At 40.4% G+C, this 19,940-nt stretch overlaps 1 protein-coding gene across 1 annotated transcript in view; it reads left to right on the top strand.

Annotated features, from left to right (window-relative positions):
* Positions 1-17,081, top strand: part of ghra (growth hormone receptor a) — a 38,473-nt gene extending 21,392 nt beyond the window's left edge. The window contains 10 exon segments of the mRNA XM_074669927.1: positions 5,578-5,707; positions 5,835-6,001; positions 7,262-7,440; positions 8,092-8,245; positions 8,345-8,435; positions 8,586-8,655; positions 11,220-11,455; positions 11,956-12,641; positions 12,644-12,687; positions 12,689-17,081. Coding sequence (XP_074526028.1) covers positions 5,578-5,707; positions 5,835-6,001; positions 7,262-7,440; positions 8,092-8,245; positions 8,345-8,435; positions 8,586-8,655; positions 11,220-11,455; positions 11,956-12,641; positions 12,644-12,687; positions 12,689-12,724 — 1,793 coding nt within the window. The 3' untranslated portion in view covers positions 12,725-17,081.
* The last annotated feature ends 2,859 nt before the right edge of the window (positions 17,082-19,940 follow it).

Genomic DNA, 19,940 nt, shown 5'->3' with positions numbered 1-19,940 from the left:
ACATTTACACACACACTCATGAACACAGCGATGGTACTGTAGAAAAGGATCTGGCGTAGGTGTCGAGGATTGATGTTCAGAAGTAGTATTTAAATGTTCAAAAACACACACAAAAATTTGCACATCATCCAAAATGCTAAATTTAGCTCTTTCTGTTGTGGCTGAATTGAGACCTAAAGTAACAGTTCAGCTCAAAGTATCTGCTAATTGTGTTTACCTATGTCAGCAGAGAGGAGAGTACAACATAGTCAAGTGATGTGATCAGAGACATCAGTGTTTGTTGTTCAGCCACCGCAGCTTGTATGTTCTCTTCTGGCTGAGCAATCAAATCAATTATGCACTAATACCAAGATGAAGAGACACTCGGAATCTGTGTTATTTTTGAAGTATGGAAGCCCCAGAATGGATAAAAATGGTTCATGTTGTCCAGGACAAGGTTGGGTAAATTATGTTATGCACTGAACTAAAATAAAGTACATGTGTGCCAAAGTGCACTGTAAAATCTTTCCCTCTATTCAGACTGAATAGCAGCATCCTCTTACTGAGGACGGGAAATACCAGTCTGAAATGTTGATGTGTAACGACTTGCAGAAGTCAAGCGACTGATCATCCAATAAGTTTTAAACTGTAAGAATTTAAGATTCTGGTTTTGCCCAGCAGCTTTACAAATTAAATACGGTTCATACCGTTGCACGAGAGAAGTGAAAGTGTTTAAGTGGAGTGGAAGTTAAAGGGTTAATGCAGCTTGAGCAAATTTCGGATTTGGTGGTTAATGGCTGACCAGTTGAGAGGAAAAAGACTGTGCACCAGCAAGTTGTTTAAACATACAAGAAGCTAAGTGAATGACACTTCTATCAAATTGAAGAAAACAGACTTGAAGTGACCAAAAACTGCAGTTTGATGTGAGCAGAAGAAATTCATTTAACTGCTCAAAATGGTCTGTTCCAAAATTAGCAGGAGATGTTCATGAAACCTTCACCAGACTTGCTAAAATGTTGAAGTCAATGTATTGGAAACTTCTAACTCAGTCATAATACATTTGAGGGGTGGGCCTCAAACACTGAGCTCTGCCAGAAGCTGTGCCCCTAACAGACATTCAGAGAGCTGGCCAATCAGAAGAAACAGGGTTTGTGGAGCAGACAGTCTAAATGTTCAAGACAGCCAACCAGAGGGACTGTTTCAAACCTGAATAAAATACAGAACCCCATCTTTGGGTTTAATGGCTCTTAACTAATACCAAGAGTCGTGTTTCGAGCTGTGGATTAAGAGGGACTACATTTATTCTTGTTATATAATCTGTGTAATGAACAAGCTATCAATGAGTACTTAGTGTCCACTTGTTTGCATTACGAGTTGGTTGTGGGGCTTTAAGCAGGTAATACACTTTGGTTTTCATGTTTTGTGTAGCTTCTGTTGCGAGATATTAGTCAAGCACATTACTGTATCATCTGCATAGCAGCCAACAATGATCTCCCAGTGTCATCAGTGGTTTCTGTATCAACATGTATAAAGAGAACAGTAATGGAGCCAAATGTGAGCTTCAAAGGATGTGACACATTGCTATTAGCCCAAACACAAAAAGCTATTTTACATGTCTGATGTCGAATCCACAGTATTTCTTCCACGGTTTATGATCTGACTGAAATTTTGAAACCTGGATAATCCAATCACCACCTGTTATGTAATCATTTAAAGCTTATTCACAGTGGCCCCTCTGTTTTACAACTGGATTATAATTCTTCTGATACGTCAGTGTCTGATACACGGATACACGGACCATCTTTTTGTGTCATATTCTTTCATCCTTACAGCTGCCCTGAGCATTTCTAACCTGAACAGCTACTTTTTCAATCAGCAAATGAGCTGGAAGGGTAATGATTCATAGTGTTATGGGCTCATTTTCCCTCTAGCATTTTACAACACTCAGAAAGCACCTTTTAGTAAGCACCTTTTAGTACTGTTTGCCAGCTGGCATGAGGGCCAGGATAAGAGTACTTTATTTTCTCTTTTTACTGGACTTTAAACTCTAATGGCTGAAGCTGACTTGAAGTTGGATAAGTGGTTTCCTTGCTCCTTTGTATGGACTCAGGTGTAACCACAGCCTAAAAAATAGGTTTCTTCTTCCAGCTGATACCTCTCAACAGCTGAGCATTTCATGGAAGCTGGCAGGTACAGACAGGATTATCATTATCAGTTATAGACTGGTTACATATGGAGAAAATGGGGTGTGTGTGTGTGTGTGTGTGTGTGTGTGTGTGTGTGTGTGTGCCCTGCAACAAAATTACCAACCTATACATAGCAGGTAGTCAACTTGTGGCTGTCAAGATGTCCCCTCTGGCTTGTTAGCTAGTTACAACTTGAACATTGTCTTTTCATACACCCTGGAAACCCACCACATGGTGAGAGGGTCCTGTTTTTGTACGGGGGTTTATAGATCTATACCACATGAGAAAACATATATGACTATCAGCAAATGAGTGAGAAAAAGTGACACAGCCAGGAATTTCAGTCACTCCAGGTGTTAGGAAGCAGCTTTTCACCTCTATCTCACTGCAAATTGGTGAAAGTCGGGCTCAGAATTACAATTTCAAACATGGCTGACCTCTCTGATCTCTACCAGCTTCTTTCCTTCTGGAGAGGCTGACTTTGATTTTTTTCCCCTCTGTCTGTTTGTGTGTTTTCTACATCTTTTCCACCTTAAACACAACAACACTTGTGTGTAAAACTTAACAAATTAGAAATATACAGTTGGAGCAGCAGTTTGGAGTAGCAAAACACAGAAAGTCATCTGTAACACAGAAAATGAAGAATTAAACTAGATGACAAATGTGGCTGAGCTGTCAGGTAAAAGATACTCTGTATTTTGACCCAGAGCTGTGCAATTTTGGGGCTTTTGTTAGTTTTTATTCTGCATTTCTTGTTTTAGTTTTCATGTCAGCACAAAGCTCTTTGATGGTGGCAGCTGGAATTTGCTGAATGGGGGGAGGGAGGCCGAGTTGAAATAGCAAAAGCTCTGGGAACCGAGACAGTATGCAGAAGATGAAGAGAGGGAGGGCACAAAGGAGGGGGTCAGAGCTGGAGTCACAGCGGCGTAGGAATGTGATGAATTATGAGGTAACACTGGCATCAAATAGAGAGGTATTAACATGATGGTGTACATTCAGCTTGAATGAATGAGGTGTATTTTGTTGTCTAAAGTGTTGTTGTTGATCGTGTGTGTGTGTGTGCAGTTGTTGCATGTGTGCACATTTTGTATAAGTTACATTTCATCATCTTGCTGTGAGTCTACAGGTCTATGATATTTCTTAAAAAGTGATGCAGTGACATTAACCTGCTGCGCTTGTCAAGTGTTTTTCCAGTCGGTCTCTGATTCCCTGTGTTGTGTTGTGAAGTGTGTTTACGGTCTGGGTCTGTGTGTGATTTATTCTGCTGCCAGCACTGGAGGAGAGCGAGGAGAGCAGAAATCAATGACACCTTCAGTCTCTTGTTTATGGCTGCACCAAACCTCAGAACTGGCTGCTGAATGAGAAACTGGCCCCTGACAGGAGTGGGAAATGGTGGTGGGGATTCAGTGGTATTGAGGAGTCATGGAGAACCACGGGAAAGGTGATAAGGGCTAAGTTAGGGTGGGGCAAAGGTAAACCAAAGTGACAGGAGGATCTAAAAATTAAAAAGCTGTGGGGACTGATTTTTGATGCCTTAGATGTCCATTTTATTGACTTCTTTACAATCTACTTCATCATAAAGATTTGCATGCATTTCTGCAAGGGAAGCAGCATTTAGCTCCATTCATTCAGATGAGTAAGCATTCTCTAAACTGAATTTTAACTGTTAACAGCCTAAAAATATCTGGTTGTTGTCATAGACTCAAGATCTAATAAATTCTGGCAAGATCAGAAATGTTGAACAGAACAGAAAAGGAGTAAAAGGTAACCGTGCTAACTGGGAGCCTCGGCTAACCAGTCATCAAGTTATCATCCCAATTAATATCAAACATGTTTGAAAATTATCAAGGTGGCTACAATGAATCTGTGAGCCGATCATGGGACGTAAGATCGATCAGTCACTCCCACACACAAGATAACCTGGACCAAACATTGGGGCTAGGGATGGGTACAGAATTAGGTACTTTTATAGGTACCAACCAGATTCTGTCAAAAGTACCGGGTACCAGTTCATGTCAAATCAAAAGATACCATGTTTAGGTACCTAAATGCATCTTAATGACTGGGAGGGAGTGGAAGGGTAGGCAATTTTCCATGCTGGACATGAACACAGCACTGCAAGGTTACATATTGAAGAATAAATATGTTAATATTATATTTTATTATCAAACAAATTGATATTTTTTACCACATAAACACAAAAATAAGTACTAATAATTGGTACCGTTGAGCACCGGTACCAATTGCCAGGTACCAGGCATAGGTACCGTATCGTTTCAAATGTGAAAGGTACCCATCCCTAATTGGGGCCAATCATGAGCTATTAAATATGCATCTGTATCCAGCCTTAGTTAACCAGTCTGTAAACAACTGATATGACTTGCTGATATTCTAAATCCACCATTTGCTTTGTGTAGTTGATAAAAAAAGTTGCTCTTGTACCAGGATTATGATTAAGTATGACTCTTAGGACTAGGGAGAGGTACCACATTAGATACTCTTATGGGTACCAATCGAATTACACCTGCAGTACTGAGTACTGATTCATGTAAAATCAAAATGTACCATGTTTAGGTACCTAGATACATCCTTGTGACTGTGAAAGAGCTGAAGAGTAGGCAATTTTCCATGCTGGACATGAATACAGCATTGCAAGATATTACATGGAAGAATAAGTATGTTCATTGAAAAACTTTGGGATTTTGTTTTTATCACTATTATTATTAAACAAATTTATATTTGTTACCACGTAAACACATAAAAAAGTATTGAAAATTGGTACCATTGAGTACCAACACTGATTGCCAGGTACCGTGCATTGGTACCGTATGGTTTCAAATTTGACAGGTACCTTTCTTTATTTAGGACTCAATATGGAGAGTAAGTAACAAACAAGTTATATTACAAACAATGTTGAAACTATGATGAATTAACCTTTAACTGTGCTAATAAGTAGTCCTAAAGCATATGATTACCCTAAAATATTTGCTGCAGTTTGCTTTCTGGGTGTAGATGTCTTCCTAGCTTAACATTACCCAGGTTTCATACTTAGTGATTTGTGTGCTCATGTTTAGCATGACTCATGTTAATGTTTTGTATGAGGCGGTTTGTAAATGTCCAGAGATATTGTAGTCATAAACATTAAAGGCTTGAGAATTGAAACCACAGTGGTGTACACACCAGATTTCTTCACTTTTCATGTTATATTGTATGATGCAGTGCTCTTGGTTAAGTAGCACTGGCTCTATGTCAGCACTTTGGACAACAGTTCTTAATACGAGGAAAACAATCTGAACTCCAGGGTTTAGACTTGTTTTGGCATGGTACAGATTGTCTGATGAGAGTGTGAGAAATCTTCTTTGTTTCTTTTCTGATCCTCACTTTCTTTTGTCTTTCTCTTTTTGCGTTACAGGTACCCTTGAACCACATTTCACGGAGTGTGTATCCAGAGAACAGGAGACATTCCGGTGTTGGTGGAATCTTGGTGACTTCCAAAACCTGTCCTCACCTGGAGCACTCAGAGTCTTCTACCTCAAGAAAGAGTGAGTTAAACATCCACCAGACAACTCATTTAGCTGTGAGTTATTGGTTTTCTCTGAACTCTCCAACAACCACTTCTAATTTCTTTCTCTTCTTCTTTTTCTTTCTTTTTGTTGTTCTATGATTCAGCTCCCCTACCAGCGAATGGAAAGAGTGTCCAGAGTACATCCATTCAAACAGGGAGTGCTTCTTCGATGTAAACCACACTTCAGTCTGGATCACATACTGCATGCAGCTCCGCAGCCAGAACATCACCTATTTCAATGAGGGCGACTGTTTCACTGTGGAGAACATTGGTGAGGGACGAACACTGGCAGTGATATGTCCTATGCCTGTGAAGGCTCTCAGGTTATGGTACTACAAAACTTGATCCGAAAAGGCAACAAGACAAGAATTTCTATTAAGTCCAGTTGCCTTTTTATATCAAGCTTTAGATGAATAGGGATTCTTGATTGCAGTCCAGTTGGACTTGACTTTGAAAACATGTTTGCTACTGCATATCAGCTTAACCAGCAGATGTCACGTGCTTGTCAATATTACAGCAAGTGTCAGATACCGAGTATTTACACAGTCAATGTTTTCATGTCTGGCGGTCTTTATCTAACTAGGGCTGGAGAAGATGATGATAGACAGCTGATATATATACTGCATATTTGCTGGTGTGTCTGGCTTAAAAACCTTTGTTTATTAGCCTTTATCAAGTGTACAAATTGATTATGAAAATGTTTTTTAGAGATAGCACTTGGCTGTTGGTAGCAGTTATGTTGACCTGGGTAGCTTTGAGTTTCTCAAGCAAAATAAATCAATAACTATCAGTTAGATTTCCAACACATGGCTGTAAAAGTTCTATCCCTGATAATGAGTTTTTCTCTTACTACCATCACTTTCGACGTTCTGGTGGAGTAACAGTAAATTAACATCTAATGGGAAACTTTATGATTTGAATCACACCAGTGCTGTTCAACCATTTTTACCTTTGAGACAATCTTTTTACATTTAGCTTTAGAAGTATTGGAAAAAAAAGTCAATGCCAGAATCCAAAAACTAAATCTTGACACTGTGGGTGCATTGTTTTGCATAAATGGGGGTGTGGCAAAGTTTGCTGCTGGGCAGGCGCCATGTTGATGTTTGCTAGAAGGCTTTTGGCACGTGCATTTCTAGCATGGCAGCTCTCATTATTTGACTTCAACCCCTCTCCTCAAAACCAATGGGCGACATCACTAGGACTATATCTATGCTTTTTACAGTTCGTGGTGTCTGTTTGAGGCTGGCTGTTAAGTTCCAGCCTTTATTTTCTTTATTTGTCGAAATTCTTTATTGGGTAATTCCTTTACAACTCATCCATTTTGATGCATGGCTAATTTGTCAGACAGGCCTTGTTAGAGTCATCATCACAATATGGTGAGCACCATCAACAGGCTTCATTTTGCCACAAATCAAATGGTGACATCAGAGACATTTGTCCATGTTATATTCTAATAGAGCCAGGACTAGCATTTAAGAACTGTGGTGTTTAAATCTGGAATTTTTTCTGTCCTTTGTCCTTTTTATGACAGTTCGTCCTGACCCACCAGTGTCCCTGAACTGGACCCTGCTGAATATAAGTCCCTCTGGAATGAGTTATGATGTCATGGTCAACTGGGAGCCGCCACCCTCTGCAGACGTCAGGGCGGGCTGGATGCGCCTTGAATACGAGATTCAGTACAGAGAAAAAAATGCCACAAACTGGGAAGCAGTAAGTCCTCTTTTAATACTCACTCTACAACTCTATCTCTTCCTTGGCTAGTATAAGCACACACACAGACACACACTAACATGTCCCAACACATGTAAACACACACCACGAAACTTAACAGACTGTCTCTGTGTACATGCACAAGCTCAAGCAAATGCAAACACTCCTGCACCCCTTTTAAAGTGAAGTGTAGGTGGGTCATAGAGCCACAGTGTCGTGTTTCCTTCCACCTCCTCCTCCAAACTCTGCTGTTACAAAGCAGTGGAAGCCTGAGCAAAGCCCTCTGGGAAAACACAGCCTGTCTAAAGGAAGTGAAGGGAGGGATCTGTAGGTCAGAGGCCATGGGACCTTGAACAGACACATATTCATTACCACTGGGCCAGCCAGTTCTACAAACTCAGCCTTGGATAATGTTTTAGAGTCCTCCATTATAACGCTATGTCCTACATCCAGTGTGACAAAAATACATCAACCTTAGCCCTAACCCCGCTGGAAAGATCAAAGTTACAGGTACCAGAAATAAACATAACCACTTGACATGTTGTCTAAGCTTCAGTATGAGATGTTAAGATGGTTTGGTTTTCAAAGTTAAAATTTAAAAAAATCTGTTTTTTGACCTGACTCTCCTCTCTTTCTGTTTCTGTATATCAGTTGGATTTACAGCCTCACACCCAGCAGACCATCTACGGGCTGCACATAGGGAAAGATTACGAAGTGCACATCCGCTGCAGAATGCAGGCCTTCACTAAGTTTGGAGAATTCAGTGAATCCATCTTCATACAAGTGAACGAGATTCCCTACAAAGGTAAGATTTGATGAGGTACTACAAATGACTGTGTTGTAAATTGTTATTGTGATAATAAAAGGATGTTTCCTGTTTTCTGTTTCATGTTTTGTTTTTCAGAGTCCACTTTCCCACTCACTCTGGTGTCTATTTTTGGAATCCTGGGCATCCTTTTCCTCATCATGCTCATTATTGTCTCCCAGCAGCACAGGTTGGAACAGAGACACTTTGCTCTTTCATGCATTTGCAACAGAATCCAGACAAATTCAATGTCTGCTGCATTATCAATGAAAGATAAAGCACTGTGAATAGGTTGTTTTTATCACATCCTCATCCTCCTCCTCTCTCCCTGTCATTGCAGATTAATGTTGATTCTGTTGCCGCCCGTTCCTGCACCCAAAATTAAAGGCATTGATCCTGAGCTGTTGAAGGTACATTCATGTCTGTGCTGTTATTCTGCCTGCCCTGTGATGTGCTTATGTGAACATTCAGCCCAACACATACAGAGAAGCATACAGACATACATGGTGCTTGCATGTTGTTTACTGTTCTATAGTAATAGCTGTGTTTATGTAGCAGGAGGCAGCTGCACTGACAATGCTGAACCACAGGGCATCATTGTGGTTATTCAAAAGTGTAAATGGTACATGGTTCATGCAAATTAGAGGATGATTATAAAAGTGCATCGGAGCAGAAAATCTTTAAGGAGCCATTATTTTTGGATCTATTTCAAAGTTGTAGGTCTGAGAAAAACAATGTTACACTACACTGCAAGGTGACTTTTTCTGTTATAATACCTTTCACACCAATACAGCTATGGTATAAGAGCTAACAAAGTGTAATTTAATTTATTGTTTGATAAGTGATTTTAAGGTTTATTTTTAACCATTTAGTTGATGACATTTTGAAAAGTTTTCAAAAGTGGTTCCAAAAACAAGCTGATTCAGCTTTTTCTGAACCGCTTATCCTGTGCAGGGTCACGGGTGGCTGGAGGCTGGAGAGGGGGGGTACACCCTGGACTGGTCGCCAGTCAATCACAGGGCTGACACATAGACAGACAACCATTTACTCACACATTCACACCTACGGACAATTTAGAGTGACCAATTAACCTGGTGGACATGTTTTTGGACTGTGGGAGGAGGCCGGAGGACCCGGAGAGCATGCACGGGGAGAACATGCAAACTCCACACAGAAAGGCCCACTGGTGACCATCTTGCTGTGAGGCTGCAGCGATAGTAATATAATAATATAATATTTTTCAAGTTGAACTGAACATCATTAATTCACAGCCAACACATGGAGTTCTGTATTGTTTGTTCACTGAACCAATTGTATAATGTGTTGTGTAATCTCTTTGATTTTTTTGGTACATCTATTGTGATTTTGATTACAAACAGACACTGCTTGGCGTCCACGTGGCTCGGTTTGCTGAGGCACTTCAGGGCTCACACACACACATCACATCACCCACTATCCCTCCTCCAGCCATAGCCTGTTTTCATCCATGTCAACAATCAAATAAAAGCACAAATGCCTATAAATAATGTAAAAAGCAAATAGGCCGTGTTGTTTACTGTAGGTAAACACGGACAGGAGTAGCAGCGCTGGGGGATAATAAGATGTGAAGATGGTCTTGGTGGTATTGTGGGTGTATTATTCTCAGATGATGTGGGATGCATTTAACAGGCTGCCTGTTTGCTCTTTACAAAACAAACCTCACCCCTGGACCTCAGAAAAATAAGTCCTGATTATAAAAAAGCACCCTTTCATGCTCAGACAAAGGTGAAACAGGGGGTGTGTTTTGTTTGCAGCTAAAATTTACACATTATTCACAAAGCTGTGAGGAGAATAGGACATGTAGTACAAAGGGATGCTCTGTTCCCCTGTTTCAAAACACACATACAGTATTAACAATATTACAAACTCTCAATACGATAACATTGTGACATGTCCATGGTGCGCTATTTATGGAACAAAAGGAGACCTGGAGAATAAGACTACCCACATAGGTCTGAGTTTCTTGTAAGATGCTTGCTCAAGGCTCTGTGTAAGTTTACCTTGGTCTCTTTGTGGAATCCTGGTCATAATGCACCGCTTTGCAAACCACCTCCACCTCAGCTCCTCCTTTCTCTGTGTCTGAACTCACCAGTGTCACATGCATTGTCACTGATGTCTGCTGTGTTCTGGACCCTGGGGTTCTTTGCTGATGCTCTCCCTGCCTTTGCTTTGCATGTATGAACATGAATGGGAGGGGTGCTCTCCTCACCTCAGTACTTGGCATTCCATGGAAGGGGAGCGAATTCTCACAACAGAGCTAAACGACCAAATATAACCCAATATATGCGAGTAACAAGAGTAGTCCTGTCCTGTCTGATAATCATTATAGTAATTCAAGTAATATAGTAATTTCAAATAAAGAAAAAATAAGCTTTAGCTATATATTCACAATACATCTTATGATCACTTGAGCCCTCTTACTGTTATAGTGAAGTGGGGTTGTATACACCTTAAGAGTGTTTTGGCCCGGCTGGATTTCTTCCAATTAGCTAAAAGGTTTCTCATATGTCAGTCACTGTATCTGCATATTTTTTGTTTGTCACCATTCCTCCATTCTCATTTGCTGACACAGGGAAACTGAAATACTTGTATTACACATCAGGTTAAAAAGCCACACAATTTCTAGATTCCCTGGGTTAGAAAAAAAATCATCTTTAATCAGAGATTTGGACACGAGACATTTTTTGAACCAGGCTGTATTAATTTCTGCTTTGAAAACAGCTTTTTTTTGGCTTGGTGTGTATGTGACTTCCAGTACTTTTGGATCCAGCCTCAAGCAGACACTCGAGGAACAGCAGATTTTAGCACTTCAACACTCTCATATTCTTAGACCGGAGGTTGCCCCTTGATCTGGTTATGGATCAGGACATGTTTCTACTTTATGAAATTGATGATACCTTTATTTCCCTAACAAATACAAATTGCTCTCATGCAGAAGGGGAAACTGGACGAGCTGAATTTCATCCTGAGTGGCGGAGGGATGGGTGGTCTGCCAACCTACGCGCCTGACTTCTATCAGGATGAGCCGTGGGTGGAGTTCATCGAGGTGGATGCAGAGGATACAGATGCTGGAGAGAAGGAGGACAACCAGAGCTCAGACACCCAGCGGCTCCTGGGCGTGCACCAGCCAATCGGTCACCACATGAACATAGGGTGCTCCAACACCATAGGGTACGGCAAAGATCCTTGATTAAAGGCTATCAAACAAATTTTGGTGTATGTTATGTTAATAATTTAATTCCATTTGTTATTGTTTTAGATCTTTTATTTTTTTCTGTTGTGTTGATATTAAGAAGCTTGTTTTTCCCATGACAACAGAATCACATTTACATTAAAAATTGAAATACTAAGAGAAATTAATCCATTAAAATGAGAAAACTTGCCCCGTTATCCTAAAATGAGAAAAGTGAGCTAAACAACTGAAAAGTACCAATCATCCAAACCAGAGTGCATGAAATTTGTAGAAATCCTTCTGGAAAAAAAATCCATACATGAAAACAAATGAGTAATTTTAAGTACAAAAGAAAAATGGCTCTGGTGTGGTTTTGTTGCGAATGATTGCATTCCTAAACTAAATTTAATTTCAACTCATAATATCTTCAAAATTTTACAGTTTTTGTTGACATTTCAGAAATGCTAAAAAATGTTAATTTAATGTCCTTTTCCTTTAGTTTCCCTGATGATGACTCAGGCAGGGCCAGCTGTTACGACCCAGATCTCCCAGATCAAGATGCCCTTATGCTGATGACCACACTGCTTCCAGGCCAACCTGACAATGGGGAAGCCTCATGCGATAGTGTGGACAGAGTGCCATTTGTAGAGAGGGATGACAGACCCCTGGTTCAGACGCAAACCGGAGGGCCTCAGACTTGGATCAACACAGACTTTTATGCCCAGGTCAGCAATGTGATGCCATCCGGAGGTGTGGTTCTGTCTCCTGGCCAGCAGCTCCGAATCCAGGAGAGCATCTCAACCACAGAGGAGGAGGCACTGAAGAAAGGGAAGGAGCAGAGAGGAAGTGAGGACTCTGAGGAGCAAATGCAGAAGGAGCTGCAGTTTCAGCTGTTGGTAGTGGATCCTGAAGGGAGTGGCTACACCACAGAGAGCAGTGCCCTGCAGATCAGCACTCCCCCCAGCTCCCCAGCACCTGGTGTGGAGTATCAGACCATAAACCCTCAGCCAGTGGAGACCAAACCTGCAGCCACATCAGAGGGAAATCAATCCCCTTACATCCTTCCTGACTCTCCACAGTGTCCGTTCTTTGCTCCTGTTGCAGACTACACGGTGGTGCAGGAGGTGGACAGTCAGCACAGCCTGCTCCTTAACCCTCCCTCTCCACAGTCTCCCCCTCCTTCCCTAACACAGCACCCCCTAAAGGCTCTGCCTGCTATGCCTGTCGGGTATATCACCCCAGATTTGCTGGGGAACCTCACACCGTGAACTGAAACGGACAAGAAAAGCCTTAAAGGTGTTTGGTTGTTTGACCAGGAAGTCCCCTGCAATCACTAAAGCCTGATTCTTACACACAAATAACTCACAGCACACAGGGTGTGAAGAGTATACAGGTGTTTGTTTTTCAGAGGGTGCTGAAGGGAGATCTAACAAGCTGTATTCTTGCCTAATTCACTTCAGTGACATCAGCTAATTTGATGCAGAGGTGGAGAAAGAAAACATCACAAACCAAATGCACGGCTGGGCCTTATTTGCTGACATTTGTGCAAGCTAAGAAAAGGCTGTCGAGTCAAAAAATATCAGCCCGGTGCCAAACTGCCTCAGTTTGTGTTACGTTTTGCTAATTATGAGATTAAAGCAATGATATGTTGAAGTCTTAATCCAGCTGAAAGACATCGGTGCGTGATTGATTGGGAGAAGACAAGCACATTCTAGTCATGTTTTCATGCCCCGCCAAGACAAAGTCATTGCTGTCTCTTGCTCCAAGATGTTTTTCCTGTAACTCTTATTAGTCCTTCATTAGAGATATATTTTTATACAGAGAGGCATTAGTTTAGGATGATCCACCCTGAAATCCAGTTGAAACACAACTATGCAGTTTCACTTGCATTCCTAGCTTTATGTTGTTGAAGGGTCTGTTGTTAATATTTTCATGAGGGATTGGCCAGATGGATGAGATGATGTCAAGACTATGAGTTTAAAACACACACTCACACACACACACACACACACCCACACACACACACACACACACACACACACACACACACACACACACACACACACACACACACACACACACACACACACACACAGGAGGTAATTGGAGTCAACAAAGTTAAAACAATACACAGATACACAACTGTAATTGTTCATTTCTCTTATTTTTGCTTTCATTTGAAGGAATTATGGGAAATAAAGGAAATCATTTAGTGTAATAGGAGTGAATGTCACAGATTAAAGGGATATTTCAACATTCCTGGGATGCGTTAAATGATACCGACTTATTATGAATTTCCAGTCATGGAATTTTCTTTCCACCTAGGTTACCTTTTTTTTTTTTTTTTTTTTTTAAATAATCCAAAACCAAGAATATATTACAGTGCTGAGCAACTGTAAGCGCAGCCCGTTACTCAGATTCACTCAGAGCTGTGAGCCACTCAGTACAAACTGTGCTATAGTACACTAAGTGCCTTGCTTAAGGGTACAATTATATATCTATTCAGCAGAATCGCAGGGAAACGCCCAGCCAGCAGAAACCATTTTTCACCCTATGACAGCAGCCAGGTCTCACCTTTAAAACCAGCACTCATTTCTAATCTGTCATATGAACAGAAAACTTAAGAAGCGAACTTTCTACTCTCTGAGTTGTAAGTCATCGTCATTGCAGGGAAAGTGACTGGAAAAAAGTAAAAGACTGTGAAAGTTGGTGATAAGTATGCCCTGCTAACCCGTGCCTATGATCATGATTACCGATCAACTCTTATTTTCTCAAGAATGCTAACAGAACTTAGATTTGTATATTTATGAATAGCTATAGATTCACTATTTGCCACAGTAATCTGCACATACTCTGACACTAAAATATGTGCATGCATACTCACTTGCCACATTGAAATATCTGCCTTATTTCATAGTTCATCCAGCCTTACTGATGTTTTATGACCTGGGTCATAAAAGAGTGTGGAGCTTGACCGAGAAAATAGCTACGAGGGTGAAAATGTTCCGCGACCGTTAAACGTGTAATTAGCACATTTCCGATTTCATGCTCGTAAAACTGACCAGGATTTTCAAACCAAAAGAGCTGATCAGGGAAAGTTCTAGATAACTCTAAGTTGCAAGTTTCACAGCAATCACACACATATATGTTTATTTCTTTTTCAAATAACTTTGTCCCCAACATGTCTTAGAATCACTTCTGTAAAGATATTATTTAGGTATAATATGCTGCTCTATCTCGAGTATAGTCACACTAGCTTGTAGTGTAATCTTAGCTTAGGTTCATTGTCAGTGGAAGCTTTTTACACCAGCCTCTGTGTGGGACAGAAAAGTGAAGGGGAGGCTTTTGTAAAGGTTTCAGTCTTTTCATGTTTTTCCTATGAACTTTCAATAGTAAACACTTTGACAATATGCCTGTGACAAACACAGTAGCATGGCATACTGCAAACAATAAGCTATCTTTCCTTAAGCCAATAGAGGTTTTGTGGTACCACAATGCATTTTTCATTTCAACAGTCCTATGAATGGGTTAGATGCACTGTAGATGTATAGCATTACTGTAACCTTCGAGTAGGCCCATCTCAATGTAAACACAACATCCTCAAGGTGACAAGAGAACACATCCAGCCTTTCAAATGGGTTTTTTAAAAATCATCCTTGACAACAAGCATGCTAATGACTCAGATGGATAAAGGGGTTTCTTTTGTACCAGACAATCTCACAGTGAAAAAAGACATAGCAAGAGCCATACCATGACAATTCTTTATAATGTGAATGTGATAAATATGTGCCATTTCTCTTTCTGTATCTCTTTCTTTACTTTGAAAGAGCTCAGTGTTCTGTCGTTGCTGCCTAGTGCTGATGATACCAGCCGGTCAATGCTGTTGCAAAATGTCTTAATATATAAATAGTGCTGTAAATGACAGTTATATATTTTTATGTCACTAATGTTACCAATCACAACATATTGCTGCTCAGTACATGTATTTTTCCTGCATTTAGCCTTTCTGTTGTGGGAAAAGGTCATCCAGGAAAGTGCAGGTGTAAATGTTTGTGATAAAAACTGCATCTTGGATGGGAAGAGGAGAAACTGGATGTTATCATTTGGTTCAGCTGTCAGTAGCAATTCAAGCTGCAACATCGTCACTATTCTCAAACCTTTAACTGTGTTTACACTGATCCAAAGATCCTGAAAAGTGCTGTCTGTATAGTGTTCAATGTGTTATGAAGGAAGATCAGATGGTGGACAAAGCACAGTCAAGATTCTGTTTGGGTTGTGCCATGCTAATTGTGATATGTGCAAACTGTCATATGCAATGCAATTATAGTATTGAGAGAGACTATGAGGAAAAAGAGGGTTTTTCTCTTGATTCTAGAGAGGGAATTTTTTTTAGGGGTGCTTTTATTTTGTTTCATTATATTTTTTGTTTACGCTTCCTGTGCAGGTGTTTACTACAGTGGGTCTGCAAATATTCTTCTGGTTCACGATGAGTGCATCCTTAATGTAGAGTCAAAGTTTGCTTCTGTTATAAATGAGCATTTTAATGTTACAGACACTTTAGAGTGAGCACTTTTACGTGACAATACCCTGTGTTTCAAATAGTATTCAGATTTCTTTTATTTAGGACTAAATGTTATCATGAAACAGCATTATGTTCTTTATTCAGCACAGTAATCACAAAATGAGGAACCTTCACTATGAATGAGCTTTTGTTCTACATGTGTATAGGATGTATTTTACACTACCAGATTGATGGGATGATGTACTGTAATGGAGTATTTAATGTGTGCTCTAAGATTTATGGGTAGATGGAGCGAGTAGGTATAGTCTTTTATGAAGTCATATGGAAATACGAACAGAGTGAATTAGATACGCTTTAACTAAACACTCTTAACATTATTCCCATTAATGATTAAGGCATTTCATTGTTAAAAAATGCATTTAAAGGGGCTACAGAGTTTTATAGTGGGGTCTTTTGCCCTCTAACATCTTGGTTATGTGTCAAATCCAGGCTGGAATTTGTTGCTCTTTAATGTCTGGAAGTAATTTTGAGAGCTGGAATTCGCTCTGATTGCTACTTTTTATCAAACAAAGAGAGTTCAGCTAGATATCTTTGTCCGCTGGTTTGGGGGAAACAGTTAGATTCTTGCCTAAACTTCAGCATTTACACCCTGGTTCGTTTTTTAATGGCTAAATTCAGTGGCTCTACTTTATAGTTTTTTTCTGTGAGTTATTTATTTGTCGGCTTGCAGCCCTCAGATTACCCCTCCACCTTGTCTGACAGCGGTGGATGAGGCAGCATGAGTAATGTGTGCTCTGTTATTCTCCACAATGTCATCCAAGCTCATAAAATAGAAATATTCTGCATGTCAGAGTTGGAATGGCTGCATAGCAGCCACGAGCGTTAAATATCGACCATAATTTATCAGCTTTGCACTGGCCTCATCAATTTAAGTGGCCTTGCTCTATTTCTTCATGCCTCAGTATTTTTTTTTTCTTTTACCTTTTGACCCTAGAGCCACTGTCCATCTCTGTCGATTGTTGTTTTTGTTTTACAAGGCCAAAAATTGTTGATCTTTGATGATTTGATATTGTCCTCTTAACCAGCTGAGCCTTTTGGGTGTTGTATGTGTAATCAATCTGCTTTCAGCAAGTTACACAATAAATGTATAAACAGCATCTCAGCCATCTTGTTTTTTGTTCCATGGTTTTCTCAGGACACTGCAGGAGTGTTTCTGTACACCAGTCATTTGTTATCAACAAATAACTTAACCTTCAAAATGAACACAGATATAAACCAGCACAAGAACAGACTGTAATAATAGAAACTATGTTTAAAAAGTTTTTGTTTTTTTTAATGTTGCTTTTAAATTTTTAGTTTTAACCATTTCTTGTGTCTTAACATGAAGAAAGCTGAATGTATGATCCTTACCACAGCCAATCAGGAGGGGGAGCTCTTAACATTTTGGCCTCAGAGTCGTTGAGACTTTTATGGCATCCATTGTAACCTGCAGGTATGGAGTGAACTCATGATAAGATATTCAATGTGTCTCTACAGCCTGAAGTTCCTCCTGACTTTGTAAAAAGGGTGCGCTTGCCATCACCAGAATAAATAGTCAATTCAACCAAATATCAATTCCCAAAATTCCAGTGATACGTTGAATCAAGTTGTAGCTCAGCCGTCTATTTTCAACCAGGCCTGTAGCACAGGTTAGTGGGAATGCAGTGATGGTTTGTATCTTTAGACGAGTCCTATGCCGCATCGTTTTGTCTTTATCCAGTTGCATTTTGACAGCACGCTCTCCCATCAACTCACGGCTGTTCAGTGCAGCACAAAGCAGGATCATCAGACAGCAGGGGCCACAAGATGATGCATAGTTACCAAGCAGCACTCTCCGCCATTTTCAGAGTGGAAATAAACATTTTTACAGCCTGGCACAAATGTCTCCCATCTCAGTAGTTTATTTATTTCTCTATGGGCACACACTGTATGTGTGCTGTATGGGGGTGGATTTTCTTCTAACCCAGCAGTTAAACAGGTATTACAAACACCAGTTCTCCCAATCAGATCCACTGATTGACAGGTGAGTGCCCTTTAGCTGTCATGTGTTGAGGCTTCTGTCGACGATATGCTTCAAAAATCTGTTTCAGAAACAGGTGGCTGACATCACAGAGACTACATCCACTTATGTAACCTGCAGTTGTTACCCAGGGACCTGGCAAGATAGAAGTGTTGATAATAAAATTAGTGGCTGTTTTCTGCATCCTTGATTATACCCCAGGATATGATTAAGCAAATGATGTCATGTTAGTTTGAAAACCTCAAATTTATTCAATTTCAGTGGGAAATTGAGATTGAGTATTATAAATTTAATTAAAAGAATAATTTGCCTTGCTGTGTTCCTAAAGTGTTAAAGCAACACACTGCACACAGTAAAGGTTAACTTAAGAGTCAGAAACAGCTGCTGATAAGGCAAATGAACAGTCTGCTCTGGTCTTTGAGTTTAAAGGCAAATGGATTCATGTGTCTGGGAGAGAGGGAGGAAGAGAGAAAGGAATTGTGTGCATGTATGTCTGTCGCGGCTTCAGGGCAAAGAGTGCATGTGAATGAGTTCACAAATGTTAGGCTTTGTCTCTCTACCACTGGCGGCTGGAAAGAGTGCAGAGGAAACAGCCACAGAAACAGTTGTGCATAGGGGGAAAGCATATTGGACAATTAAGACTGAGGCTGTGTGCTGTTCTGCTCTGTGTGAGGCTGATTGAATCACAGAGTAAGCCACTCACAGCTCTCGTCTCAGGACATTGCAGGTAATTACCCATAAGTCACTGTTCCCCTGTATTGGATCTTCAGCCCAATTACGCCCACACAAGCAGTCCACCTCTGCCTCATTTATTACCTCCGGTTGGTTGTTGACCTTTTCAGACACACAGTCAGAGAGCCAATTCAGATACTTTACACAGAGCCCAGGGAGGTGTGCTTTAAGTCTTGAAGACAGTTTCACAACGCTGGGGCTATATTTTCACATCTTGTTGTGTAAGTGGGATGGCATAGGAAAACAGCACATTTGTTTGCATGTGCATTAAAGAACAGTCTTTGCACAGGCTCCAAGACTGACAGAAACACAGTACACCAGCAAAGAAATGAAAAGAAGCAAACACTTTCTCATAGTTGTTAAATAAAGGCTTTGCTTCCACAGTTTCTATCATCACAACAAGAAATGAATGACATATGCTACAAATGAGAAACCTCTTGAAACCTGAAATGACCAGAGTGGATATTATTTCCAACTCCTCTAATGAACTTTCACTTCATGTCAGCACCTCCTGAAAATATTCCAAGCAGGCACTGGACATGTGATGGCCTTGTGACAGCAAGGATAGTCTGAAGCACTGGAATACAGCATTTGATGTGTTTGTTTATGTTTGATGGGTAGAGAAAGTAGGACAGACAGTAGAAAAATATGGCTCATGTGCGTGAGTCTTTATGATGTAAATTAAAGGTAATTTCAGTTAATGACTTAAAAACACAGATTCTGGTTTAAGCTCCTCTGGGTGGAGTTGTTGAAGAATGTGGTAAGCCTGTATGAGGTCAGTGAGGTGGACAAGCTCCATCAGTTAGAGAATTTTGGTGGATCATTTTGTGGGCATTCATCGCCATCTGGTGGCCAAACTGTTTAGTTGGACAATCAATATTTAAACATTCCCAGTGAAAGTGGTTATATCTACATTACAACTCAAAGAACGTTAAGATCTGCTTATTTTTGGTCATAGTACATAGACTTATGGTGCACAGAGTTCATATATTTTATTTAAAGTGAAAATTTTGCTTTCTAAAGTCACATAAGTCCAACTTCTCAGGCACGTGCTGGATAGTCACAGACACCTTATACACCCCGGACCCCCACAGCTCTCGAGACACAAGTTTGACCATCAGTGCACTAACATGTATGGGGGAGACCGGGGAAAGCTGTGACATTTTTTTTT

This window comes from Halichoeres trimaculatus, unplaced genomic scaffold (assembly GCF_033239565.1).
Source record: "Halichoeres trimaculatus isolate MK-OKI-2021-1 unplaced genomic scaffold, fHalTri1.1 fHalTri1_scaffold_5, whole genome shotgun sequence".
NCBI lineage: Eukaryota > Metazoa > Chordata > Actinopteri > Labriformes > Labridae > Halichoeres > Halichoeres trimaculatus.
This window is presented reverse-complemented; position numbering and strand designations above follow the sequence as displayed.